The sequence below is a fragment of the Haliotis rubra genome, unplaced genomic scaffold (genome assembly GCF_003918875.1).
Source record: "Haliotis rubra isolate DU_JTF1 unplaced genomic scaffold, ASM391887v1 Scf478, whole genome shotgun sequence".
Lineage (NCBI taxonomy): Eukaryota > Metazoa > Mollusca > Gastropoda > Lepetellida > Haliotidae > Haliotis > Haliotis rubra.
In genome coordinates, this window is record NW_025767166.1 from 222,315 (window position 1) to 249,701 (window position 27,387).

The 27,387-nt window shown below is 41.4% G+C and overlaps 3 protein-coding genes and 2 long non-coding RNA genes across 15 annotated transcripts in view; 1 reads left to right on the top strand and 4 right to left on the bottom strand.

Annotated features, from left to right (window-relative positions):
* Positions 1–7,895: 7,895 nt before the first annotated feature.
* LOC124290921 lies at positions 7,896–9,577 on the bottom strand. Of its 3 annotated transcripts, none has more exons than XM_046727759.1 (4): positions 9,318–9,577; positions 8,454–8,830; positions 8,192–8,306; positions 7,896–8,102 (listed from the first exon to the last, which is right to left on the bottom strand). In XM_046727759.1, exons 1-3 carry the CDS (start codon positions 9,459–9,461, stop codon positions 8,225–8,227), a joined length of 603 nt encoding a protein of 200 aa, XP_046583715.1. In that variant the 5' UTR covers positions 9,462–9,577; the 3' UTR covers positions 7,896–8,102; positions 8,192–8,224. The 3 variants fall into 3 exon arrangements, with proteins under 3 accessions (XP_046583715.1, XP_046583716.1, XP_046583717.1); XM_046727760.1 differs by having other exon boundaries at positions 8,186–8,306; XM_046727761.1 differs by lacking the exon at positions 8,192–8,306.
* A 1,302-nt stretch (positions 9,578–10,879) lies between these two features.
* On the top strand, positions 10,880–12,547 carry LOC124290898. The gene has a single exon (XM_046727739.1). It carries the CDS (start codon positions 10,880–10,882, stop codon positions 12,545–12,547), a length of 1,668 nt encoding a protein of 555 aa, XP_046583695.1.
* Positions 12,548–19,116: 6,569 nt separating this feature from the next.
* On the bottom strand, positions 19,117–22,028 carry LOC124290912. Its single transcript, XR_006902082.1, has 2 exons — positions 20,093–22,028; positions 19,117–20,026 (listed from the first exon to the last, which is right to left on the bottom strand). It is a non-coding gene; the product is annotated as an uncharacterized LOC124290912 (long non-coding RNA).
* Positions 22,029–22,833: 805 nt separating this feature from the next.
* LOC124290910 lies at positions 22,834–24,791 on the bottom strand. Of its 5 annotated transcripts, XR_006902079.1 has the most exons (3): positions 24,425–24,791; positions 24,301–24,394; positions 22,834–24,255 (listed from the first exon to the last, which is right to left on the bottom strand). It is a non-coding gene; the product is annotated as an uncharacterized LOC124290910 (long non-coding RNA). The 5 variants fall into 5 exon arrangements; XR_006902081.1 differs by having other exon boundaries at positions 22,834–24,323; positions 24,451–24,791; XR_006902078.1 differs by having other exon boundaries at positions 22,834–24,394; positions 24,451–24,791.
* A 699-nt stretch (positions 24,792–25,490) lies between these two features.
* Positions 25,491–27,387, bottom strand: part of LOC124290909 (protein Aster-B-like) — an 83,398-nt gene continuing 81,501 nt past the window's right edge. For all 5 annotated transcript variants that reach the window (XM_046727750.1, XM_046727749.1, XM_046727751.1 and 2 more), the window contains one exon: positions 25,491–26,659. In XM_046727750.1, the coding sequence (XP_046583706.1) occupies positions 26,594–26,659 (66 nt within the window). In that variant the 3' untranslated portion in view covers positions 25,491–26,593. The remainder of the gene's footprint in view (positions 26,660–27,387) is intronic.

The window sequence follows — 27,387 nt, forward strand, 5'->3', positions numbered from 1 at the left end:
CAAACGAACACAGTACCAATATATGGATAACATCGATATCTTTTATTTATGTACATAGAGCAAGACCAACGCAAGGAAGGATTGCTTCTCATCTGCGATTACAGGTCGGCGACAGCTGCTGAGCCAAGACTAGAGGACCGAACTGGTGCAGACCTTCCACATCCGCACCGTAATAGTGTGAGGCTAAGACTGTGTCCGATCTCCAAAGCATCCCTCCATGATGGCTGTAAGGCAGCAGTTCGATGGAGCAATGGTAGAGGCTAAGGCCGGGTCTCGGGAGGATTAAGCGTCATGGGTGGAAGAAGGTCTGCGTGAGGTGTAAGCCCATAAGAAGATGGTGGAACGCATCCAAAACGCTAGAGTGGTGCGAGAAACTTCAGAAGTGGAGGCAGTAGACAGCGGAATAAAAGTGTCTTCCGCAACCTATGTCGGTCCTTGGAATCAGCCAAGTATATCCGTAATGCCCGAACAGGGCAAAGTGGCACGGATCTACTGTGTCGTCAGGAGCCAAGATAGTAGACAGCGACAGGATCGTGAAAGTGTGGTCTGGCTGTCCTGGCAATTGGTTCTTGGCAACAAAATCCCACCGCAAACTAAGGAATACTCGAGCATGTCTGGACCTCTCGAAAAGCACTCTAGAGACATCAAGGGCATGTAACTCGGAAATGCGTGCAGCAGTAGCCAAAGCCATGAGAAAAAGGTCTTAAAGGTGACATGTTGAAGCTCTACTCCTCCAAGGGCTCATAGTCCGCTGATGTAAGGTGGTTAAGTACCACGGAAAGGTCCCAAGCTGGCGGTGAATTTCCGGGATTGGTCAGCAACTTTATAAGATCTGAGGAGAGACTGGAGCTCAGGGACACCTTCACACTTCATTCTGCAATACGCCTCAAAATTCTTCCACTGTGTCATAGGAGTGACCTGTTGAGTGAGTGACCTGTGGTGATAGCTGTAGCAACTTCGCTTGGAATATCCCTTAGCAGTTAGTGATTTATGTAAATGCAGCAGACGTGCAGATGGAGTGTGAGCAGAGACCAATGCAGCTGGTCTGAGTGAGGATGAAGCAGTAGATCGTCGCGATCGGGAGGTGGTACCGGACTTGGATCGGGCAGTTCTAGTAGATCTACAAACCACTCCTGGCCGGCCAGTAAGGCGCGACCAAAGTCAGTGTTATCCTCTGTGTCGTGCGTAGTTTCAGTAGCATGCATGTAAATAGAGCCACTGGCAGAAACACGTACGTGTTTAGGTCATCCCATGGAATGGCTAGAGCATCGAGTCCCCAAGCTAACAGGTCCGGAATCGGAGACACAAATAGGGGCAGCTGGTGGTTGAAGCGAGTGGCGAACAGATCCACCGTCAGATTCATCAGTGGAAAGCACAACGTCTAGAACACCTGCAGAACACCTGCAAATGCAGCTTCCACTCCGTGTGGGAGAGGACGAAATATCGTTGTGTCCACCAGGAGTTGAGGAGATTCTGTAGACAGTGAATCTGCAATCACATCAGAAGCAAGCGGATCGCCCACCCTGATGTGTGGAGCCACAAACAACTAAAGTTGGAGTTGACCCCTGAGGTGGGGTCAAGGCCACGGTCCATCCACCGATGATCAGGAGACCCAGGAGTTCTGATGTGTGGAGCCAGAAGAGTCCTGAGGGTTGGGCCAAGGAGCAAGGGAACTAACCGCCCGAAGTTTCATAAAACGGTCCCTCGGAGCGAACAGTCTGTTGAGGTCTGTGTCGAACACCGCCGGATAAACTGTAGGCGATGTGTAGGGACTAGTTCAGACTTCTGCATGTTCACGAGCCAACCTAACTGGTGAAGTAGCTGCACGTGAAATGTCTGTGGCGAGGTAGAAGGGCATGATAGTTCTGTGCCTGGATACAATCATCGATATAGGCTTCGAAGATTATCCCCCTTTAAATCTGGTGATGGGTTTCATCACCCGTGTAAAATGCCACGGAGCCGAACAAATTCCAAACGGGAGGACACACCATTGATAATGGGTGCCCTCAAAAACAAACCAGAGAAACTTGCGATGGTCCGGGAAGATCAGAATATGAAGGTAAGCGTCCTGAAGGTCGAGACTGATCATGTAGTCCCCTGGTTTGAGGATTGTCCTGAGGAGCGCCACCGACACCGTTCGAAAATGAGGAGGTGGTTGTAGGTACATCTGGTTGAAGAGTTTAATGTTGAAAATGAGTCTCAACTTGTCAGAGTCTTTTTTTGGGACCAGAAAGATTGGTGAGTAGAACCCTGGGTGGTTGGGTGCCGGACCCAGGGATTCGATTGCAAGTTTGTGAACTAGAGTCTCTATGGTGGACCGGAGGACAGCCGTCTGGGAAGCCGGATACGTCCTGAGGTCTGGATGCAGAGTAAGAGGCGGGTTGCCTATTACTGGAAGCCGAAATCCCTTGGACAGAGTGGAAAGCACGTAAGGGTCGTCCAAGATGGTCCAATTGAGGGCATAAAGCCCAAGTCTTCCGGGGAATCCTGACGGGGAATCCTTGACAAGGACCCAGTCGGGCTGAAATATCTGCCAGTCAGGCCTCTCTCTCAACGCCGGAAGACTGCTGGATAGGCCCTGAAAAGTAAAATCGCTGGGTTGCGCCCTCTAGGTAAAAAAACTGTGCTGATCGCAAATCTGGGCTGTTAGGTACGCGTGCTGGGGCACGCTTGACGTAATGCATCCTCCACTTGTAAGTGCTGGAACTTTAACAGCTCCACAGAAACTTGAAGATGAGCATCCTGCCCCACCTTGGTTGCCACCTCATGTATAGCCCCATTGAAGAGTGACCTGCCAGACATGGTTGTGGGAAGAGATTGTGCGGAACCTATCCTCCCAAGAGGACAAGTGAAGAGGACCCCTATGCCCGAACTGCTGTGAGGTATAAGAAGTCATAAACTGATCCAATATAACTTGAAATTGACCTTTCAATAAAACCACATAAGGAGACACTGCATGATACAGATACACACATGGCCACTGCTTCTGTTGCTGTTAACATCATGTTGAGGGCACCAAAATCTTGCGAATGGCAGCATCAAAGCATAATAATTCATTTGTCCTCTATCAAAGGGAGAATACGCTCTTGGTTTCATTCCCAGTAAAGTAACATCATCATCTACAGGCTGGGATGCAATCAATGTGGAGAACCCATGAACATGAAAGGGCCTTCCAGGTTAAAGCGAGCGAAAACCCATCCTTGACTTTCGAAGGTTGTCAAACACCTCATCTAATGAAGCCCCAAGCTGAGTAATACAGAGTCGGCGGGGAATGTAATAGAAATGAAATCGCCGGTTTCATATCAAAGAAGTCAACAAGTCTGCTGGCGAGGACTTCACTGAGGTAGACAAAAGTTGATCAGCAATCAAACCAACAACTCTGCGACGATTGACCACATCAACACTAACCTCTGGCGTTGAAGTCCCATCTGGAAGTAGGGAAGGCCTGGCAGTTGGGAGGGCGACATCAAGAGATTGAACAGGAGCGGTAGAAGGGCCAACTGAATGAACGCTCGTAGTAGGAACTGGAGGTTGTTGACCCAGCGCTGATGCTACTGCCCGAACAATGGAGTCAAAATCAAACGGCTGAGATACCGGTACATTGGACGCTGGATTCCAGGACACCGGTAAAATAGGTCAGGAAGGAGCCGTAAATGTAGATACGGGAACAGCCGAAGTCACCGGAGGTACAACTACTCTCATGTCTGACATAGGAGGATGACGGAACTGTTCATCATGAAGCGCCTGAATACCCCGTTGATTGAGCTAACGCTGTAGTTGAAAGCATCGCATGGGAAGTAAGCATCGCATTGGTAGCAAGCAGCGCACTAGGTGGCAAACCGCTTCCCGTAGAAGGTAGTTCCCTAGTGGAGAGTCCCGCCGAAAGAGAGAGCGGCGCTCCGGGAGGAGGCGCAGAACTCACACCCGCCGCTGTAGAAGGTTGAAGCGACGCATTCGAAACCAGTGGTGCATTGGAAGTAAGCGACGCATTGGAAACCAGTGGTGCATTGGAAACCAGTGGTGCATTGGAAGTAAGCGACGCATTGGAAACCAGTGGTGCATTGGAAGTAAGCGGCGCATTGGAAGTAAGCGATGCACTGGAAACAAGTGCCGCTCTGGTAGTAAGCGGCACACTGAAAATAGGCGGTGGTTCATAGACAGGTGGTGCAAGGTACGTGCACTGGATACTGCCGTCATGCATGATGTCACCACAGAAGGATATGAGAGCGCCGAACTGAAACAAAGCGCCGCATTGGAAGCCAGCGACACATAGGTTGAAAGCGCCATACTGATCCCTGTGGTTGAAAGCCACGAAATGACTGCACTCGCCGCATGAGAGTGAAAGCTTTCACCAAGCGCACACCACAATAGTAGAGGGGGCTGGAGCACTCAACCAAAGCGGCGCACTGGAAACAACCACCTCAGGCAAACTAGGAGTCGACACCAAGGACTGTGCTGCAGAGGTTGTTAGCACTCTCGGAGGAGATAAAACTTGTCTGGAGACGGGACTAGATGTTTGAGGACGAAAGAGACGACGGAGATTCTCGCTCAAGTAGGCATCTGGGGCCACCTCTGAAAAATCTTCGTCCGGGGACGGTGATTTAGATCGACGAACTGCTCTCTTCGAACAGCGTTCCGATTTAGCACGCTTAGAAGTTGAAGGACCTTCAGCAACGCCGATCTCTGTCTGATCTGGGTCTAGATGCAACCCGTCGATATTCAGAAAAATCATCATCATTGAAGTGTGAACAAACAGAACACCCATGTAACCAACTACAACAGCCTATACAATCCACACACAAAGCGTGTGGATCAGCAGCGGAAAAGTTGCTGTTGCACTGATCACAGTGTTTGCTTTTCTTAGAAGAACTCCGATTCGATTTACCCATATTGACAATCAAATAATGTCTAACTGAGAGAACAACACACGTCCAGCGACAAGAAAGAGAATGACAGGCACAGAGCGTCACGTGATCATCTGAGCAACCGGCACCTTATGAGATGACAGGTCGTGCTATCGGAGTTGGGGCAGAGGTCAGGGGGGTAGAGGTCAGAAAGCTTTGATTCAACTTAGCCTACAGTTTAAAAATTACCCACATTCGGCTAACATCTAAGGCATCAATCAATCTTTATTCGGTACTTAAAAGCCACATTTATAAACACAATATTTACAAGTGAGCAGCAGAAAAGCATATGTCAAATATTTACAGATAACAAATTTAATGCCGATTTGCTATGTATAAATACAATATAGATATACATTGACAGGTTCTGTAATTCAATAGTATTTTCATTTGTTAATAATTTAGTCATATTTATTTCATTTGGATGGGTATAATAGTAGGATGTTAGGTATTTCTTTCTGAGGTATTCATAGGCAGGGCAGATAAAAAGACAATGGTATTCGTCTTCTACAGCATTAACATTACAGAGGTTGCAAATTCTATGGTTACGTGGTAACGCCCAGTTTGAACAAACAAGTCGCGTGATGAGAAGCGAAAACGGGATAAAGCTACACAGAATTTCTTTACAGTTATTTTTGATAAATCATTTTCTTGGCATAGTTCAGATTTCCAATGTTTATAATACAGACATTTAGAGGATAGATAGATAGATTCAAGACATTTTTGTTGATAGATGTCCTTCATTATTTGGGTCAGTGAAATAATAAAAGAATTTCTGGCTGGGCGTTTTGATTATTCCAAACATAACCATATCCCGTTATGAATAACAATTCCCTTACATTAGTTACCCAATTTCTTTTCCAAATTTTTATCATATACTATCATCATATTATAACATTTCTTAGGAAATCTATGACATGGCATAGTTAACAATCGTAGCCAGTACTTTATAACTTTACTAGTAGAATATATGTATAATGGAAATCTACCACACTCGCCATATACCATAGTGCTACATGGGCTAGATTTCACACCGAGATATTTTTTGCATGCATATAAATGGACTTTTTCTAAAGATTCATAATTATTCAAACCCCATATTTCTGATCCATATAAGAGTATTGGGCGTACTTAAACATCAAATATTTTAAAGAATGATTTATTATTATAGGATATTTATATAGCGCACTAATCAAGGCGCTGGTATTTTTATCCCTCGATCATTGGATTTCAATCTCAACGGCACATCGTATTATCAATCTCAATTTCCTGTGGAGTATACAACTCTTGCAGCCACTAGGCGCACCGAGTTATTGTGGCTTTCTCATCTTAACGATGAGCTGGGTGGACACATAGTCACAGTACTTTGTCCAAGTTCACTGCACGTTGCTGTACCCGCAACTAGGTGTTTGCATGTATTCATGTGGCCACCATCTGGTCATATACCAACGGATTCGTGGGTTCTTTTAAGTGCACAGGGTTGTGTACTGTACACTAGGGGTTGTGACAACACTAAAAGAGTCTGCACACAATGTTGACTCCAAGGTTTATACACCCGGTCACAGGTGGGCTCGATCCCGGCACCTCAACCACGCTGGATCACTAGCCTGGCGCTTTAACCAGCTCCCCACCGAGCCCCACATTTATATGATATTTCTAATTATATTTATCAAAACCTTAAGGGCTTGTACAGATACATATTTTTAGAAGAGTCTATATTTAGACCATGACTCATGTCGTACATAGGATTCCCCACAACTTATTTTTAGACTCTGGTGGGTATATAAAGTCCACCAAACAGCCCCATGTCATACACAGCTCAGTCCCTAGACCTAGTGATTACACATTGTGGATATACATACTGGTGTATTTCTTATTGGATTTATATTTTCAATAGTTCGGCCTCTCATCTTCACATCTCTGGAGTGATTAAACATTGTGGATATTTCTCACTGGATTACAAAACATCTTTGGATTATACTGTGTGCAATTCACTGGATATATATTTTCAACAGAACATAAAGGTAAGTGTACCTTCACATTTGTGTAAACTTACTAACATCAGAATAGGGAATTGAAACAACTTACCTCATGTGATCCATAGGAAATCCCTTAGCACAAGCTTCGAACATATGTCCATGAACAGATAGATTCACGCATATATCCATTGTATCATGTATCCAGCAACACAATCACACATATTTCCATGAACGGATAGATCCAGTCCAGCAGGTATATCCAATATTGAGAATATATTAACCAGCCTTTATCCCAGCATGTCTAGATGTTTTGATGGGTTGGGACAAGTAACCCATTCATGTGAAGTAACAGGTGTGATATAACTGTACTCCACAATGAATGAATCATTTGCCCACCCTTGGGCACCTTTATTTACACAAACAAAAGACACATATATGACTGACTGACTGAGTTAGGTTTTACGCCGCTTTTAGCAATATTCCAGCAACATCAAGGCGGGGAACACCAGAAATGGGCTTCACACATTGTACCCATGGACACATATATGAACAAAAGTTAACAATATATACACAAAGATAATATGTACAAATTTAACATAATACAATAAATTATACAAAACCAGGGCTACAGATAACTTTTTGGGTCACTGAGTTATGTACTCGCTTGTGTTCATCTCAATTGGGTATCCTAATTTTCCTTTGAGTAACCAAATAAATTGTACCCACCTCACACAAACTCATTTGGGTATTTTGCCATTTTCCATTAATTGTAAAAATATAATAAAGGTTAAATGTTGGTTTACGTGTTTGTTATTTTTATTTGATCTGTTATATGAGAAACGATAAAACACTGCAAGTTGCCAAGTTCATGTATTGAAATAGAACCTCTCAATACACCTCAGTTATTTTATCTATCCACCGGTTCGCAAGCTAAGATTTGACATTTTTGTGTGTACGCATGTAAGATCAAATTTATTGAGTATTTACAAAAATACGCAATAGAAGGGTACGCAATAGACTGAATAGGAATTGAGTTTTCACATAAATATTTGTGTAATTTACGCAGATACGCAGCTTATCTGTACCTCTGCAAAACTAACACTACAAAAACCTAATAATCTCTAATAATAATTTCTAAAATATCTAATAAGGACTCTTCATCTGTTTCTTCGCCTCCCCCATTCTCCACTCTATATGGGTCTGGAAGACTCCCATAAGTCTGAAAAAAATAAGATACAAATCCTGTATATGATGATAATACATTTACTTCAGATTGTTTTAACTTTAATGGATCTAATATACACTTACGAGGAGAGGGAAGATGCCCCCTCGGTGGTGGCGTCACTGGTGTTGGAGACGGATGGGGTAGGAGACGGATGGGGTAGAAGGCATGTCCACCCTTGTGATGATACAGTCATCATCACTGAAATGAGAACAATATACCTAAATTAACACGAAATGGTTAAAGGCCATAATCACACACAAAAACCTTTTTGGATTTAAGTTAATACTTTAACATCATGTATTACATACAATAGTATTAAAGCATTTTCAAATTAATATTACTTACTCAACAGGGGTGCTCATGCCCTCAGTAGCCTCAACTTTCTTCACAAGGAGGTTCCTTAAATTGTTTGGTTTTCTTGTCCCTTGCATTACATGCAGGGCATCTAGAACCACAGTGATGACATTTGGATTTCTCATTGACCGACAAACAGGACAGACTGACTGAGCCACCAAGTAGTTGGGAACATGTTGACATTTGCCACACCAGGATTGGTGACAATGTTGACAAGTAGATGACTGATGGGGACAGTTATCAACAGGACAGGTAGGACAGGGCCCTTGTGGCGAAAAACCTTCTTCACGCATCAGCTGTTCATCCTGTCGGCATTCAAAGTCGTAAAAGATGAATTTAATCTTGGCCTCATCCTCTTCATTGGGTGTCTGGAATAGTGTTTATGAACTATATTTATACATAAAACCAAGTGACACGGTGATTTTACCATAATTCATCACTATATAAATTATAATCACATAATGAATATTATTTGTTTGTTTTTTGTATCTGCATTATTTATTTTATTATGATTCACATGTTACAGGCATTGTTAACAGTATTATTTTTGTTGTGTGTGTTTTTGTGTTATTTATTATTAGTTGTGTTTTCAATGAAACAACAACTATTTTATTGTAACTGAAATAACGGGAGTACTGCACTTTACCAGGCGCACCTTTTCAGATGAATTAGCGCTGTTGGGTTTCCCTAACCCGAACCCCTAACCCTAGTCTGTCTCACAGTCCCTGAACCACATTACTTTCCCTACTGCCAATCCCTCACTGCCTACACATCTAGGTCTGTCATCTTGTACTATACTGTACTCATATAAATATAGATGACGATGGGGTTATATAATCATCCGTTCATACATACCAGTATGATACCGCCATGTGTGGTGTTATTAAACAACATGCCAATGTAAACATGTTTTCTCCCATTAGCGGTATGAACCAGAGTTTTTCTCACGAATAAAGTACGTCCACTGTACGATCCCATCAGAATACTGAACATTCCCATCACGACATAGAATAATCCATCGTATAAATTCCACACATTTGCATTACTTAAACCATGAAAATCACTTTCCCTCCATTTCTCGGAATCGTACACACGTGGTTTTAGTAGACTAGAGTTACGCCCCTTCCTACCGGCTCTGCCTAAAAACGGTACTATCAAAACCGGTTCTATCAAACTTGATCAAAACGGTTCAGACTCAAAACGGTTACATATCCAAAACGGCTTTGTAGACCAAAACGATTCACACGTGAACATTTCTGAATGATGTATTAGCATAAGGTTATATCAGCATAGTAATAGACTATTTAATTGTCATGTTGTCACAATATGATTGAAAAGTATTAGTATGACACAATACTGTAAAGTATGGTTCAGGGTGAATACTCATTATATTTCAGATGGATCTGCAGGCCGTAATAGATTTTTTTGATGACTATGCCAGTTTGATCAAGTGCGTTTGATCAAAACGGTTACATATCCAAAACGGCTATGCCAGTTTGATCAAGTGCTCTGAGACCTGCATTGTATGCCATAGCCAAAAGTGTCCTGAAACAGGTACTCCATTGACTTGTCGACATTGCCATATGACCTGTAGATCACCTGAATGTTTCCAGCGCCACCAAACTGGATTTTTTTTTATAAAGAATGGTACATACACACCCTCAAAATGTGAGAGTTTCTGGAAATGTACCATGTGTAAGAAAGTTTTATGTCGAAGTGAAAGGGACCCCAAACTACACCACTGCAGAGAATGGAAATGTCCTGGATGTCAACAGGTTGTGGAACAAGATCATCTCTGTTACCGGACACCCAATGAAGAGGATGAGGCCAAGATTAAATTCATCTTTAGCGACTTTGAATGCCGACAGGATGAACAGCTGATGTGTGAAGAAGGTTTTTCGCCACAAGGGCCCTGTCCTACCTGTCCTGTTGATAACTGTCCCCATCAGTCATCTACTTGTCAACATTGTCACCAATCCTGGTGTGGCAAATGTCAACATGTTCCCAACTACTTGGTGGCTCAGTCAGTCTGTCCTGTTTGCAAAACAGAGTCGGTCAATGAGGAATCCAAATGTCATCACTGTGGTTCTAGATGCCCTGCATGTAATGCAAGGGACAAGAAAACCAAACAATTTAAGGAACCTCCCTGTGAAGAAAGTTGTGGATTTCGTCAAGTGATTTTCAAGGGAGGTGGAGCTATCATTAAATTTTCAAGATGGCTCTTCAGTGACAATCATGTAGACTTCACAGCCATTGCTCACAATAGCAAAGCCTATGATGGATACTTTCTTTTGGAGTATATGATAGATCAATCCATGTATCCAAGCAAAATCATTTACGCTGGTTCTAAAATTATGTAAGTGCAGATTGAGAAAGGCCTCAACATCATAATCATAGACAGTCTCAACTTTCTTCCAATGAAATTGGCCTCCGTACCCAAAGCCTTTGGACTCACAGAACTGAAGAAGGGTTACTTCCCACATTGGTTCAATTTGAAGGAGAACCAAAATTACGTTGGAGCTTTTCCAGATCCTCACATGTATGGAGTGGACTACATCGGAGCTAAAGACAGAGATGCATTCTTGTCATGGTACGGCCAACAACATGGACTGTTTGATTTTTCTAAAGAAATGAAGGAGTACTGTATCTCAGATGTCACTGTACTCAGAGAAGCCTGTCTGAAGTTTCAGCAACTGATTATGGAGGCCACAGGCGAGGAAACAGAAGGAAAGATCATTGAAGGTGTTGATCCCTTTGCAAACTCTATCACTATAGCCTCTTTAAGCATGAACATATTTAAAACCAAGTTTCTGAAACGTCACGAACATGTCAGGCTGACTGATGGACAAAGTATCACAAACTGGAGGTCTTCCAGACCCTCCGAAGAAGAAGGAGATGGGTCATACGATGTCAAGCTAGAGAGTGGTCAATGGATTTCACAAAGACAACTTCAAAAGAGGGGTATTGGCGTCCACGAAGCAGAAACAGTTCCAAGCCCTATTGCTCAAGTACCATGTCAGGGGTATGTTGGACATGGGCAATATAGTAAAGTTTCCATTCAGTGGTTAGAATGGATCATGCATTCAGAAAATATTGACATACAACATGCCCTGAATGGAGGTGAACATGAGGTGCCTGGAACCAACTACCGAGTGGATGTTTATTATCCAAAAACAAACACAGTACTGCAATTCCATGGTTGTTGCTACCATGGTTGTAAGACATGCTTTCCACACGACAGATCCTCCACCATACCCCCCAGGACCAAACAGTCTGTGGAAGAACTTTATGCTCTCACCTGTAAGAAATCACGGGTGCTGAAACAGAAAGGCTACAAAGTGGTTGCCATCTGGGAACACGAGTTCCACCAACAATTAAAGGATAAACCAGACATGAAGGTTTTTGTCAGTACACTGGACATACAGGATCGCTTAGAGCCACAAGACTCCTTTTTTGGTGGCAGGACCAATGCCAGTACACTTCACTACAAGGTGGAAGAAAGTGAAGAAATTCATTACGTGAACTTTACAAGTCACTACCCATGGGTCAACAAGTATTGCCAGTACCCTATTGGACATCCCCACATCATTCACAAGAATTTCAAGTCTTTGGATCACTATTTTGGAATTGCCAAGGTGAAGATATTACCACCTAGAAAACTCTATCATCCAGTACTCCCCTATCGATCTGAAGGCAAGCTAAAGTTTCCTTTATGTTGTACCTGTGCTGACAAGGAGCAACAGACCCTTTGTGAACATTCAGATGAGCAGAGAGCCATCCTAGGAACTTGGTGTACACCTGAAATAGTGAAAGCCATTGAGAAAGGATACCAAGTGATCAAGGTGTATGAGGTTTACCACTGGTCCGAAACAGCCCAGTACAACCCTGAGACAGGAGAGTGTGGATTGTTTACGGACTACATCAACACCTTCTTGAAATTAAAACAACAAGCCAGTGGATGGCCAGTATGGCGTGAAACGGAAGACGACAAGGAGAAATACATAGCAGACTACAGAGAGAAGGAAGGTATACAACTGGACAAGGATCGCATAGAAAAAAACGATCTCTGGCTAAATTATGCTTGAACAGTTTCTGGGGAAAATTTGGACAGCATTTGAACATGAAACAATCAGAATTTATCCATGACACAGAAGCAGAAAAGTTCTTCCGGATGTTGACAGATCCTACCAAGGAAGTGACAGATTTTCACATCCTGACAGATCGGATTTTACAGTTGGAATATAGCAACAAATCTAGCTTTGTCCCAGAAGATAACAAGACCAACATCTTCTTGGCCACATTCACCACTGCTTGGGCAAGGCTGAAGTTATACAGTGTCCTAGAAAAGTTGGATCAACAAGTGTTGTATTATGACACTGATTCTGTGATCTATGTAGCCAAACCTAATGATTACAAGCCACCTCTCGGAGATTATTTTGGTGATCTTACCAATGAACTGGACAACAATGACTACACTGAGGAGTTTGTCTGCAGGGCCCAAGAATTATAGTTATGAAACTAAAAAGGGGAAACAAGTGTGTAAGTCTGTTTTTTTTCTTTGAATTTCAAGTATACCCAACTCATCAATTTTGAAACCATTCGGGACATTGTACTTTCACCTCAAAGAGACAAAACCATTATAGTAACCAATCCTTCCAAGATCTCACGAGAGAAAAGGAAACAGAAAATCTACAATAGAGAAGAGAAGAAAAAGTACCAGATGGTTTATAACAAACGGGTCATTCAGTCCAACTTGGATACTTTGCCTATTCCTCCCATCATCAACTAACCAATACTTCCCAACATCAAACTAAAAAAACAGTCATCCCACCATCAGTCAACTATCCAGCCAGCCAACCAATGTCATATCATCAGAGACCGGGCCGGAGGACCCGTGAATTGTAATTGAATAGTAATGGTTTGTAGGGGTTGTGGTTTTAACAAATCAACTACTCAATCCATTACTTCACTGGGTCTTCTGAACTAATCTTCAAGCTGTATGTGTCCCTGTGTGTCCCTCAAGTGTCCCTCTGTGTCCCTCTGTGTCCCTCAAGTGTCTCTCTGTGTCCCTCAAGTGTCCCTCTGTGTCCCTCAAGTGTCCCTCAAGTGTCCCTCTGTGTCCCTCAAGTGTCCTCCCAAGCTATATACGTGTCCCTCTAAGTTGTTTTATCAGTTGAACTGAGGAGTCAAAACATGGGTCGTGTCAAGAAAGATTGTCCTGTGCCTGGCTGTACTGCAAAACAACTTTCAAAACTATCCAATCATTTATCACAAGTACACAAGATAGATTCTGATTGAAAGAAACCTTGGCTCAAAAAGAAGAACAGAATGATTGAAGTTCAACCCACTACACCCAAGTCAGCTATTACTTTGAGTCCTAAAGCTGTGTTCGATCTGACTAAACCTTGGTGGGAAACTCAAAGTTTAACACCTTTTGAACCCTGTTCCAGTATTTGTGTGTCTGGACCAACAGGGTCAGGAAAGACGCAGTGGGTGTATGGACTGTTGCAACATGTGAACGGTATGTATGTGAAGGACCCACCCAAAAAAGTTCTGTACTGTTAATGTGTTTATCAGTCTGTGTTTGACGACATGGAAAGAACAGTGACAAACATTGTGTTCCAACAGGGATTACCCACGGAATCAGACATTGAACAGTTTTCCTCTGATGGACAACATGGACTCATTATCCTGGATGATCTTTTACATCAACTTTTACGTTCTAAGGACATGGAATTGTTATTTACACAAGGATGTCATCATCGACTTCTGAGTGTTATATTTATAACTCAGAACTTGTATGGTCAAGGCAAGTCAGCACGAACTATAGCCCTGAACACTTGGTACTTGGTCTTGTTCAAGAATGTGCGTGATACCTCGCAGACGATGACCCTTGGAAGACAATTATTTCCTGGCCGGGCTGGTGTATTAGTGGAAGCTTACACTGATGCTATGAAACAACCCTATGGATATTTGGTCTTGGACATGTCTACACGTACAGAAGACAAACTAAGACTCAGAACCCGCATTTTCCCAGGGGAAGATCCCGTTGTGTACGTGGCAAGAGTATAAATAGTCGTCATTAAGACAGACTTTATCATTTGTAGACATGGAGTCTCAAGCTGAAGACTGTCATGTGTCTCTGAATATTCCTACAACAACCAACGTGGAACTCCCCCCCTGTATTGAAACGTACCATTATCTCTCTATGGTGTATACTTGTGTTGTTAATAACTGTGGGATACATACTAACTCTAACATGGAAGGATAGAAGTATATTGGTAGGTACTCCTCTACCCATGGACTACATTGTGAATGACAGTCACTACACGAATGACTCAACTGGAGGAGAGTATAAATAGCAGTGACTTTGTTTGCTATGTTCAATGAGGGAGTCATCCATGAGTCAGACAGTTGTGCTTATAAATTGTGCTGAACATTGAACGGAACGCCATTATGTCAAAGACACTCAGACAGAACGGATACTTCTTGTGCTTTTGGCAGGAGAGTACATCCCCTGTTCAAAAGAAGGTGCTGTTGCGAAGTGTGACTGATGGCCAATTAAAAGCCTTGACAGAGATTATTTATAATCTGTTACATTCCGATGTTCCTCTTTCAAAGAAACATTTGAATGCACTGAGAAAACACAGAAAAGTGCTTCGTCTTCTTGGTGATAAAACCGTATCTAAGACAAAGCAAAAGCAATTACTACCCAAAAGTGTGGCTGTCATTAGTTAAGTGTTGAAGGTTGTTGGGCCTTTATTGAAGACTTTGTAATGGAACATATCCAAAAACAGGTGCTCATTCCTATGGATAAATATAAACGACTCTTGAAAAATCATGTGAATCCACTGAGTGGTCGTGTAATAGATACGTCATCAGATGTGAATCATCATACCACCATTGATGAGTCAGAACCCATGGATACCAGTTTGATTCTGAGTGTGCTCCCCAAACCTTACAGACAGAGAGGTGCTGCTTTATTGAGACACATACAAAATGATCCCGACCAAAGACTGTCATGGAATTGGAAAGGTGTACTCATCTACCAGGGTCAAGTCATTCAGGGGAGTCATATTGCAGACTTACTCAAGGACTCACGGTATCTGTATAAACGTTTTCAACCCAAGGGAATGACTGAATTCTATCAGGCCTTAAAAGACATACATGTGCCTCAAGGACTTGTAGGCAACAGACAACGGCTGGAAGTGGAAATGAATTCCAAAACATCTGAAATGACACTGAGGTCTAAACCTCCTGGAATACCAGCTCATACCCAACAGAGGAAGAAGAAGAAGCCTTTCAAATGGATTACATTGTAAATTTATGTGATTGTAAAGTAGACTATGGGTTGACCCCTAACCTGTAGTTCCACTCCTGTGAAACGGGGTCGTTAAACATTGAAAAGATGTATACCTTGTTGTATGTTTGTTGACATCAATAATAATAACAACAGAATGCAGTGCCATACCTCCCAACCGTCCTTCTCCGATTGGGGACTTCTGTGGGCTAGCTAAATTTTTAAAGTTTTTTTTATGTTTATTTCCAAGTACATTATCTCATCACTATGAACATGAAACATAGTTAACCATCACTAAATCTAGATAGTATGGACAGTTTTACATACATGCATAAAAATACTTAGAAGCATAGTCATACATCATGTCATCATTGACCATTGTATTTGAAGTGAAACTGCTTTGAATGTCATACAATACATGTCCTCCACACTTCATCATAATGTAGTAAACACAATACAGTCCACAAGTAGAGCTGTCTCTACTTTGAAGTACTTTGTTATTGTATTGATAACAAGACACATTTTTACATAAAAAGTCTTGAAATTCTCTTCGATAGTAACTGGTTTTTTCCTGTCAAAGAATTCTTCATATCCCTGACAAATTTAAATGCTTTGTTATTTGTCCTAGTTTCATTTCTTTTACGTTCACGACAGTGATGCGCCCATAATTCTAGTGTCAGTGGTAAATAAGACGATTCAGCGCATGAAGGTATATCAAAACTTTGTATGCTATCAACAATTCTAGTCAATGCTAAAACGTAGTCAATAACGCTAGTACCATTTGTACCGATATGTGTATATTGGCCAATATTAGAATCTGATCCACATCTACCATTTACAATGTGGATATTTAGAATACTACATATATCTAACAAGCATCTACCAAAATGGTTCACAATCTTATCACAGGAGAATCGTTCAAGATCAAAGTTATCTAGGATAGAATCATACATCGAATGATCTTTACTTTCAGTGTGAAGAATGATATCATCGTCAACAAAATCAGAATTAGTACCTGTTCGAGCATTGAAGTCGCCCCCACATAGCACGTACATGTTGGGTAAATCAGATATCAGCTCTAATAGTTTCTCCTGGAAAATTGTAATACCATTTCTGCAGTATGCTTTCAATTTATAGTACCACGAAGATCCTTCTGGGTGTATATAAGTACAGCTATATAATAAGCCAGCATCAAGATCAAAGAGACATTTATCAAATAAGATAAATATTGTGTTATCCGTTATTTTGGACCATTTTATGTGGTGTGATAGCGTTTTTTCATACCATAACTAGTATACCACCAGACAGTCTTCCACATAATGCTAATTTATCTGCACTTTTACAAACACAATCATAATCATTAAATGCATCACTAAGATCAAGATTCTTACTCCATGTCTCTATTATACCAATAATATAATCAAGAAAGTCATTATCAGTCTGGTTATGTGCAAAATGTTCCCAAATATAAATCTTACACCACCAACACAGTTAGTAAGTGGTTGTTTATCACTATCACTGTCATTGGAATCCTTCTGAAGCGCCGTATAGTCATTATCATTCGATCGGCCCTGGCCACACCCCTATCGTGACTGCCCCCCGGAGTCTGTAGAGCTCTTGCCTTTTGAATCTTGTGAGGTCGTGTGCTACTCCATATCCCTGTTCCTTGAGGGTGGCTCTCAACTTGACAGATCTCCATTTATCCTCCCAATGCACCATCCTTATGATGATACGTCTTGTCTGGTTTGAGTTACCAGTGTTGCTTGTTGCGACCTTACTTCCTTTAAATGAATAATGTAGATTTTCATTGTGTGAAGCAAGACTTAGTGGTCATCTCCCAGACTGGACATAACTTTTAACGGTGTGAATATATTATGTACTGTTATCATGCAAACATATGCATAAACTTCAATCTGTGTCAGTCTCTCAATTCGTCTTAATTTTGTGAACACAGACAGCATGGTGGCAGCGTTGATGTCTGCCCCAAAGGTTTTCCTGCCTTGTTGTGTACACACGCACGCACACACACACACAGCAGAAAGACAGTGGCCGAGTTATCCTCTGTGGAGTTGGTTGGTTGTTTAACGCTGCACTCAGGAATATTCCAGCTATATGGTGGCGGTCTGTAAATAATCGAGCCTGGACCAGAGAATCCAGTGATCAACAACATGAGCAGCAATCTACGCAATTGGGATACAGTGACATGTCAACCACGTCAGCAAGCCTGACCACCCGATTTCATTGAGACCTGACACATGGCATTGAATTCACTGGAAACATAAACTTTGGGTATGCCAGGTGCTTGTATGTAACCCAGTTGTTGTTTTTGTTGTAATTATTTATTCATTTACTTTATTGTCGTTGATGGTGGGATGTGTCAGGGTGTGCGGGGAGGAAATCTTTTTGTCAGTTAATGTTGTAATAGTTGTAATGTCACTCTTTTATGTGTTTTATTTGTGTCATTTGAAGCAGCGTTTATTCCAAAGTGTACAACTTCTGTTTGCACGAATTCAGCCTTCATTGACACACAACTGGATTTTTTTCTATCAATTTGTACCGATGAGTTATATTCAGAGTTTCAAATTTAACCCAGAAGCAAACCCTTCCATCTTATTCCACTAAGTTCACTTTGAGGGTTATGTGATAATCATGTGAAATTTATTTTGGGGTTAATTTCATCATAACTGATCAGTTGTTCAAAATCAATTATGGAATTTATGAGACAAGCACAGGCTGAACTCCTACCCTCTACTGTACAGGAATTCATCATGATTTAGTCTGGGGTCATTTGTTTTTAGTTCTGTTCTGTTCTGTTCTAGTGTCATAATAGGGGTGGATAAAATTTGCAGAAAGCTTGTCAGACATTACTTTCTTCATGTTTGGGAATCTGACAATGCAAAATCTGGTGAATTTGTCTGATAATCAAGAAGCTCAAAGCCACTTGCACTGTAACCGAGGAGACTTAATACTTTTACACAGGTGCATTGCAGTGGGGAACCAAAACACACCTTTAGTGAGTTTTCTGCAAGAGTTGTGATGACAAAGTGGTTTGGTTACTGTTTCAAAAAATCTACAAAAATGTCTTGTTCATTTCTTTCTTTAACCAAATAAATAATTTTGAGAAAAGATAATCCTTATTTTTTTTCTATCTCTGTATTTTTGTGTTTTGCTGGGCAGATCTGAGTCAACTAAATAAAAATTCTGTATTGGCATCATTGAACTTAAACATTGGTCACTCTTGGAATGAAACATTCATTCATTAGGCTTCATACCGTTGTTCTGTAATGGTCTTGGTCTTATTCTCTAATCCTTCGTGTGAAAGCATTCTGTAATTGCACAACAAGAAACAACTCATATTTTGAAATAGTTTATATACTTTTTCAATCTGAGAAAAATGATGAAAATATGACAGTGCAAATGTTCTCTTCACTATGTACAATGTAAACTGCAGGTACTACTGCCCTTACAACTATGTACATCATAAACTCCAGGTACTACTCCCCTTACAACTATATACAAGACTGGTAGGTGACACATCACAGGACAAAACAGCCTTAGCTAAGTCATGTCACCATGGCAACCCCACACAGACTTTTATTCAAAGTAAAAGTTTAATTCACTCTTTGAACAAAAGAATAATATATTGGAACATGCGAGATAGGAGCATAGTTGTGAATTTTCACAAAAGCAAAAAGAACATATTCATCAGAACATTTTATCAGCTGAAATAATTTCCCCAATTTTCCCTATGTTACCATGGTTACATAGCAAATGGATACACATTGCCAAATTACTGTCGCAGAATAAACGTAGGTTACAAGTGACAAAACCTGTGTGGGTGAAGTTGGGGTTACCATGGTGACATAATATATTATATTTCCTCTGTAGCATCTGGCTTTACATCTATATATTTGATCTTGACAACTGTCACAGAAATTATCACAGGCAGATAAGATGTCTGGCCCTCTAGTTGGGACTTGAACACCTTGAATGTCTATCTACATCGGAGTCCGTCACGACCACAGTCCTGTTCCGGAAGTACAACTGACTGGTGTGATCCCGACATGTTAAGATGTTACTACAGTCTGGACCAACACCGTAACCACACAGCATGGAGCTGGTGTTATACAACACACTGAGAAGAAACTCTTCCTGTGTCCCAAGCATGTCCCAAATCTAGATGTAAAATTGCTATAATACCTAATCCCCTTTTAACATAACATTCTTCCCAAACTCCCATGTTTTAGTAACCCAATAATCTGACCTGACCAGACCAGCCCATCCCCAATAATCTGACCTGACCAGACCAGCCCATCCCCAACAATCTGACCTGACCACACCAGCCCATCCCCAATAATCTGGCCCATCCTCCCCCACCCTATATTTTGACCAGCCCACTCCCTATAATCTGACCAGCCCACCCCTATAATCTGACCAGCCCACCCCTATAATCTAACCAGCCCACCTCTATAATCTGACCAGCCCACCCCTATAATCTGACCAGTCCACCCCTATAATCTAACCACCCCACCCCTATAATCTGACCAGCCCATCCCCCAATAACAAGTGACCAGTCCGTCTTCCCTTTCATGTCTTGGGGAACAGTAAGAGCTCCGTCCATCATGGCACAATATACAAATGTTATCAACCTAATCCCGAAATGACAAACCAAGAAACACCTACAATACAACACGAATCATCTTCTCTGCAAATATTTCTGAATTTTGAGTAAATCTGAAAATGAAAGCACAACCACTGCCAAGCCAAGGATAACAATTTTCAGTTGAAACACAGACAAAATAAACATTGTAAAGCTGCAATGGAAAATGTCTCAAGAAACATGCCGGCCAACAGTGGTAGCCACACATAAGGCCAAGTTATCAGTGATAACAGTCTGTGTATACACACTCAGGTCGGACGATACGAAGCCATACTACACAAGGGGGGATGAGATAGGGTCTCTAACCTCAAACTGTTTCTTGAGAGGTTAGCATATCACACACATACACATTTTACATTCATTCTAAATATACATGTGCATTAAACAACAATCTGAATAATGAAAAACAAATAAATTATCTCTATCTGATGATATATTTTGACATACTCAGCATATCATTCTCCTATTAATCACGGAAACAGACACCATTGTGAAAGTATGTAGTCAACTGTTTGTATGATACAGGAATGTATGTCAAGGGAGTGTTGAGAGGAAGAGACCTAAAGTGTCAATTAGCAATCCAAGGAAGTTGGGGTTTAATCAAATATTAGGATACATATCAACCTGACAATATCCTTAGGGATGGGGCAGACTGGGACTTTTGTTTGAGACAGAACGTGAAACAATACCAATCTATCAAATCAAGTTTTCTACCCACAGTGCATTATTTCAGACCATGAATATTTCCAGTGAAAACATATTTTCATATGGGTGCAAGCCTCCAGATATTTTCATGATTATCTTTTTTTTTTGTAAACCGAAAATTACCAGTCCCTCCCCTGCATTGCCATGGCTCGATATTGACATGTGGACCCTACTACACATCCAAGTTGACAGTCTCTACTTATGTCTAGACCTAGCATTGATCTGCTCAGTGAAGCATTGTCCCACTCTGTTAGAATGGTCTCATATCATGACACCTGTGATGTATTACCATGGCAGTGAACAGGTGTGGAGGTTAACAAGGCTGTATCCTCGACAAACATCCTACATACACACGCATCACACACAAATACAAGCTTACAATATGTACAATCTTATTAATGGAAATAAGCCTGACCAATGTAACAATGGAAACTAAACAACACAAACTAAAACAGCCAAGCTGATGACAGTGCAGATACCATGATATATTGTCTGTTTACAGTGCTGGAGAACACCAGTGTATACTCTGTATATCTACCACCACATCCACCATGACATCTGGTGGTCACTGTGTGAAGAAGGGAGACAACTGTTGTGACAAACACTGAGAGGACAAGATATTGCACTAAATGATTGTTATCACAGTCTATGTATGGCTGCAGACAGTGGATCCTGTCTGTACAACATTTCCATCTGGTTTAAACCAAAAAAAAATTTCTGAACAAGGTGACTGAGTTGTGAAGTCTTCATGTTGCCAGACTTTCAAATTCACAATAGTCTGCAAATCCATGTAAAAATGACAGTTGGCTTCACTGAAAGCTGAAATTCTAAACCAGTTCTCAGTACTTCATTTTTGCTGAAAACAGAACTAAATATAATTGATAGTAGTTTCCATTTTTATCTCATGCAGGGTTCGAAATACCCCATATACTAGTGTGCCATGGCACGGTAAATACAGAAATGGCACGGCTAAAAAATGTTCTCGGTGCCCTTTTGACAGGCTAAATTTTTTAAGAGACATAACTCACATTTAGTCATTTAATCCCCAAAACAATTATTTTTTTCCAAATTGAATAATACCATACATATTTGAATGCTCATAAACCCATTTCTTTATTTAACAATAAATTTAAAATGATCATTATCATTGTCATTTATTCTAAAAATATGTGGGCATACTCGATTTCAGAAAGGCACACCTAAAATATTTGTCTGGTGCCCTAAGGCACACTTAGAAAAAAAAGTATTTCTATCCCTGTCATGGAAGCAGGACTGAGAGCTAGCAAATAAGGTTCATTTGGTCTCCACATTTGTCCCCCCCAAACATAATTCTGTGGCACCGAGCCTACCACTTCAGTTAGAGAGTAGGTGAGAGCAATTGTGGCTTGACCGTGATGTGATGCAGGCAGACACTGACAAGTCAATCCTCATTAAATGTAATTTCACCTCGGCATTATTCTCTAGCGACAACAGAAGACTCTGGTATGGCCATTATACCAAGAAGGCTTGGAACACTGTTGATGACGTCAACTGACTGGCTCAGTATCTGAAGACATTACTCCAAACGCCACTATATATACACATATGTTACATATATAAGCAACATTCCAGGAACATCTCATGTGTTTGAAGCAGACGGTGTAAGGCTAAATAATGATTTTCTCCTCACCAGAGTTCATAGAAATTAAGTACTGGTGTTTTATTTGTTTGTAGACTGGCATATCACTTGATTAAATTATGGAAGAAATCATATCCTAGTTTAGGACAAATGACTGTAATGAAAGTAAATGGAATCAAGTCCTTAGGGTGAGGAGTCATCATCACTGTGACCACAAGTCTCCTCCACTACTTGCTGGTAGGGTGCAGGGGTAGCCTAGTGGTTGAAGCGTTCACTCAGAACACCTAACATCTGGGTTTGATTCCCCCCATAAGTACAATGTGTGCCTATTTCTGGGGCCCCCACCTTAATATTTCTGGAATATTGCTAACAGCAGGTTAAAGCCATACTCACTCACTCACTTGTTGCTGGAAACCAGTTTGAAATAATTGTTGGAGCATCTACTCTGCTAAACTATGGATAGGGATGTTGAGATGTTTCATAACATATTTACGCTATTAATTGGTTTGGTGTATCAGAGAATAGCATCCCTATCAAATGTTGAACAGTATAGAAGCTACACTGTCTGCAGCACCATCTGGCAAATATGCTACTCAACAGGTTAAGGAACACCATACTATTTTCAGATGACAACAGGGAATTAACTATTCCTTAATTTCTCTGGAGTAGGATACATGACATTTAGTTGGGTTGTACATAGGGACATAGAGACACACCTCCTTGGGGGGAAAATGAAACATTTTCTATAAACTGTCAAGGACACTCTACAACAAAGGTTTGCATTTTTTCATTTGATTCTCCTCTCTGACAAGTTTCATCATGTTGCCCAAAAAAATATACAATCATTTTGATAATTATATTTTCTAAATTGCTGAAACACCTGTTTCAGCCACACCTGTACACTATGGTGTTATTCACCTTCATACAAGAACATGGTTAAGATATACACTTTCAATCACAACAAGCCAACTCAGGAACAAACATATCGCACAATGGAACATTAGATACATGGCTGAAGGACACACAATGGCAGTATGTTTGTCATTTGTTACCAAACTGCATGAGGAACGTGTTATGATCTGATTGCTTGTGATATTGACAAAGCCCTGATTGTTTATAATTGATACAAGCTGGTTGTTGATGGTGTCACATGACTCAAGGATGTCACATGACATGAGTCTACAGTCACATGACATGTTATGATGATTAGCATATGACTGTCTACAGAGGGCAAGATTGCAAGCGGTCGAACCATGTCCCATTCCAGCAATCATTAAGTATCATTTCTGAAAGACTCCCGTCAGGTTTCATGACCTTCACACTGCATGTCTCATGATCTTCAAACTGCATGTCACATGACCTTCACACTGCATGATGTCACATGACCTTCACACAGCATGTCACATGACCTTCACACTGCATGTCACATTACCTTCAAACTGCATGATGTGACATGACCTTCACACTGCATGATGTCACATGACCTTCACACTGCATGATGTCACATGACCTCACACTGCATGTCACATGACCTTCAAACTGCATGTCACATGACCTTCAAACTGCATGTCACATGACCTTACACTGCATGATGTCACATGACCTTCAACCTGCATGTCACATGACCTTCACACTGCATGTCACATGACCTTCAAACTGCATGATGGATGTCACATGACCTTCAAACTGCATGATGTCACATGACCTTCACACTGCATGATGTCACATGACCTTCACACTGCATGATGTCACATGACCTTCACACTGCAACATAACACATGCAGGGATGGCAACAGAAAATCTATTTTCAGCTGGAAATATAACTTTGTGTCATCAAATGGGGGTTCAGGGTTTCTCAACAGATTTAGACAATTCACAGAATTGATCAATTTGAAACAGAATCGGCAGAAATCTGCGGATCAGCAGAATATTACCATCCCTGCACATGACCTTCCCAAAGTAGCATGACCTTCACTGTAAAAGGTCACAAACTTCATAACATATGTCACATGAATTCACTGGTCAATGTCACATGACCAAGATCCAGGCGCATGTCACATGACCACTACCCACAAGCATGTCACATGACCTACACAGGTGTAGCCAACAAGCTGTGCTTTCCCATCACTTAACACAGTGCTGTATCTATGAGACAAACATTGCAAGCAATCTACATCTCAACTAGGTGTGGAATGTAATGTTGTACAAACAATATTCTAACAAGGTGCAGACAGGGTAACCCCTCATACAAAACTATGATCTCTATATACAAATATGTGTTTATATATTAACTCTGAATAACATACTCAAAAACAAAACATGCGCCCCACATGACCACCCCTACAGCCTAGTCTCAAGCCTGGTCCAGGACCCGCAAGTTTCAATACGTACAGTAGATAATACGCTGACATGGAATATTCTGATATGTTGTAGTGAAAGTCTCAAAATGTACTAGGTCTGTTAGTTTGCAGGTTGCTGTGTTCCAGCCCTGGACCAACGGGACATGACGGCAGTGACTAGGTACACCAGCACCCTGCCCATATGGGAATAAAACATGGATGTGAAGCAAAATAAACTCAAACTGGAACCACCCACCACATCACCAAGAGGTGGAAGTCACTTCGATATGGATTCACACCATCATGTATGAAGCGACTAAGCAGATGCTGGGGATGTTTGTGAAAACTGACACATTGGTTCCACCAAGGCCACTATGATGCAAGTCAGCCCCTCATCTGGCTGTGACATTGGTTCCACCATGGCCCCTATCATGCTAGTCAGCCCCTCATCTGGCTGTGACCTTCACTGACTGATCACTACATGATGAACATACACACGTACACACGTATACACATACATTGGTGTTATACTTAACTGTATTTACTCCTGACTGGGTGACGCAGCTGATGTTGGTTGGTGAGATACTCCCTACTTTTTTCATCAGTACACATTGGTAACGGAAAAAACATCAGTCTTTGACACACAAAATACACACGAAAACATGGCGAGCCACAGTCACACAGGAATATGTGACATGCCACAGTCACACAGGAATACATGACATGCCACAGTCAGACAAGAATACATGACGTGCCATAGTCACACAGGAATACACGACATGCCACGGTCACACATGAACACACAATGTTCCCCAATCACACACGAATACACAACGTTCCTCACTCACACATGAATACACAACCTGCCACAGTCACACAAATGTGGCCTTGCATTGATGTGTCTACTTGTATTCTGCAACTGAACCCTCCACCCTCCATCCCACTGAAGCTAAATTCTCAAAACCTTGAATGCCTACTAATGAATTCCATACCCTTTCACATGTAAAATAAGTTGGAATGAAACAATACTAGCACAGTGCTGACTCAAATCATAATGTTCACCCATGACATATCTTGGTGATCATTCCTACCTGCGTCCCAAATGTTTGTTAAATACTTAAACTGGTGATTTTGGCATACCTCCTGTTGTGAAGAAAATCCATTAATGACAAAGAACAGATATTTGGATGCGATTCTGCAGTGTAAACTCTGCATAGACATCTATTATAGTCATAACTTAACTGAGAGACTTCTCTCATTGTCAAATAAATATCAACAACGTTCTCTTGTATACCAGAGACATTATATCACATTCAGTAACAGTTTCACAAGCTGGAAAATCCTGGTCCCTGATTGGTCAGAGAGAAAACAACCACTGACCAATCAAATGTCACAAAAACCTTTGCTGCTGATCCCAAGATTGTTGCTGGTTTTGTGGAGTTGTGACCTCTACCATTGACTACTGGACAGGTAGGTTTGAGGTTAGTGCTCGCACAGATGCATTGTGGGTCAGGACTTCCTGTCAGCATTCCTCAATTTCAGTCCGTCCCTGAGTGCTTCTAAGGTGCCTTTCATCTGAAAATGAAAGACAAGACATGAAATATAAATAACTGGAAGAGTAAGATTAAAAGCTAAATATTTTCACTTTAATGAGGGTGGCATTTAAATATGATATTAACTAGCTACTGATTTGACCACCGCTAAGTGTGTTAGCAGCCAATAACATGCTTTTCCTGATATCACTCTACTTGTCAGTCTACCTACCTTTGAAACATAACGCCATATAGAAAGTGGTCAAATGAAACATATCTTACATTTGGAATTGCATATCCGAAGTAAAGTACAGATTCTAGTACTTTTGTTGGCTTGAGTCCCATCCAGGATTTGAACCCACACTCTCAGAGTCAGGCACCTAATCACCAGCACACAAAGTCAGACTTCTAATCCGCTTGGCCACTGCGGCTTCCACTTATAACATATATAATATATGTTACAGTCTACCTACCTGTTCTATCAACTGTATGGAGGTAGACAACACACCGCTCCACTTGTCAATCTCCCTACCTGTTCTATCAACTGTATGGAGGTAGACAACACGTCGCTCCACTTGTCAATCTCCCTACCTGTTCTATCAACTGTATGGAGGTAGACAACACGTCGCTCCACTTGTCAATCTCCCTACCTGTTCTATCAACTGTATGGAGGTAGACAACACGTCGCTCCACCTGTCAATCTCCCTACCTGTTCTATCAACTGTATGGAGGTAGACAACACGTCGCTCCACCTGTCAATCTCCCTACCTG

Excerpts from the sequence above, each read along its gene's own strand:
- LOC124290921 (XM_046727759.1), bottom strand. The coding sequence starts at position 9,461 with ATGGGAATGTTCAGTATTCTGATGGGATCGTACAGTGGACGTACTTTA. Across the intron at positions 8,831-9,317 it reads CACATGGCGGTATCATACTG|ACACCCAATGAAGAGGATGA; the intron begins GTATGTATGAAC and ends ACACTATTCCAG. Across the intron at positions 8,307-8,453 it reads GGCATGAGCACCCCTGTTGA|TGATGATGACTGTATCATCA; the intron begins GTAAGTAATATT and ends TTCTCATTTCAG.
- LOC124290898 (XM_046727739.1), top strand. The coding sequence starts at position 10,880 with ATGAAATTGGCCTCCGTACCCAAAGCCTTTGGACTCACAGAACTGAAG.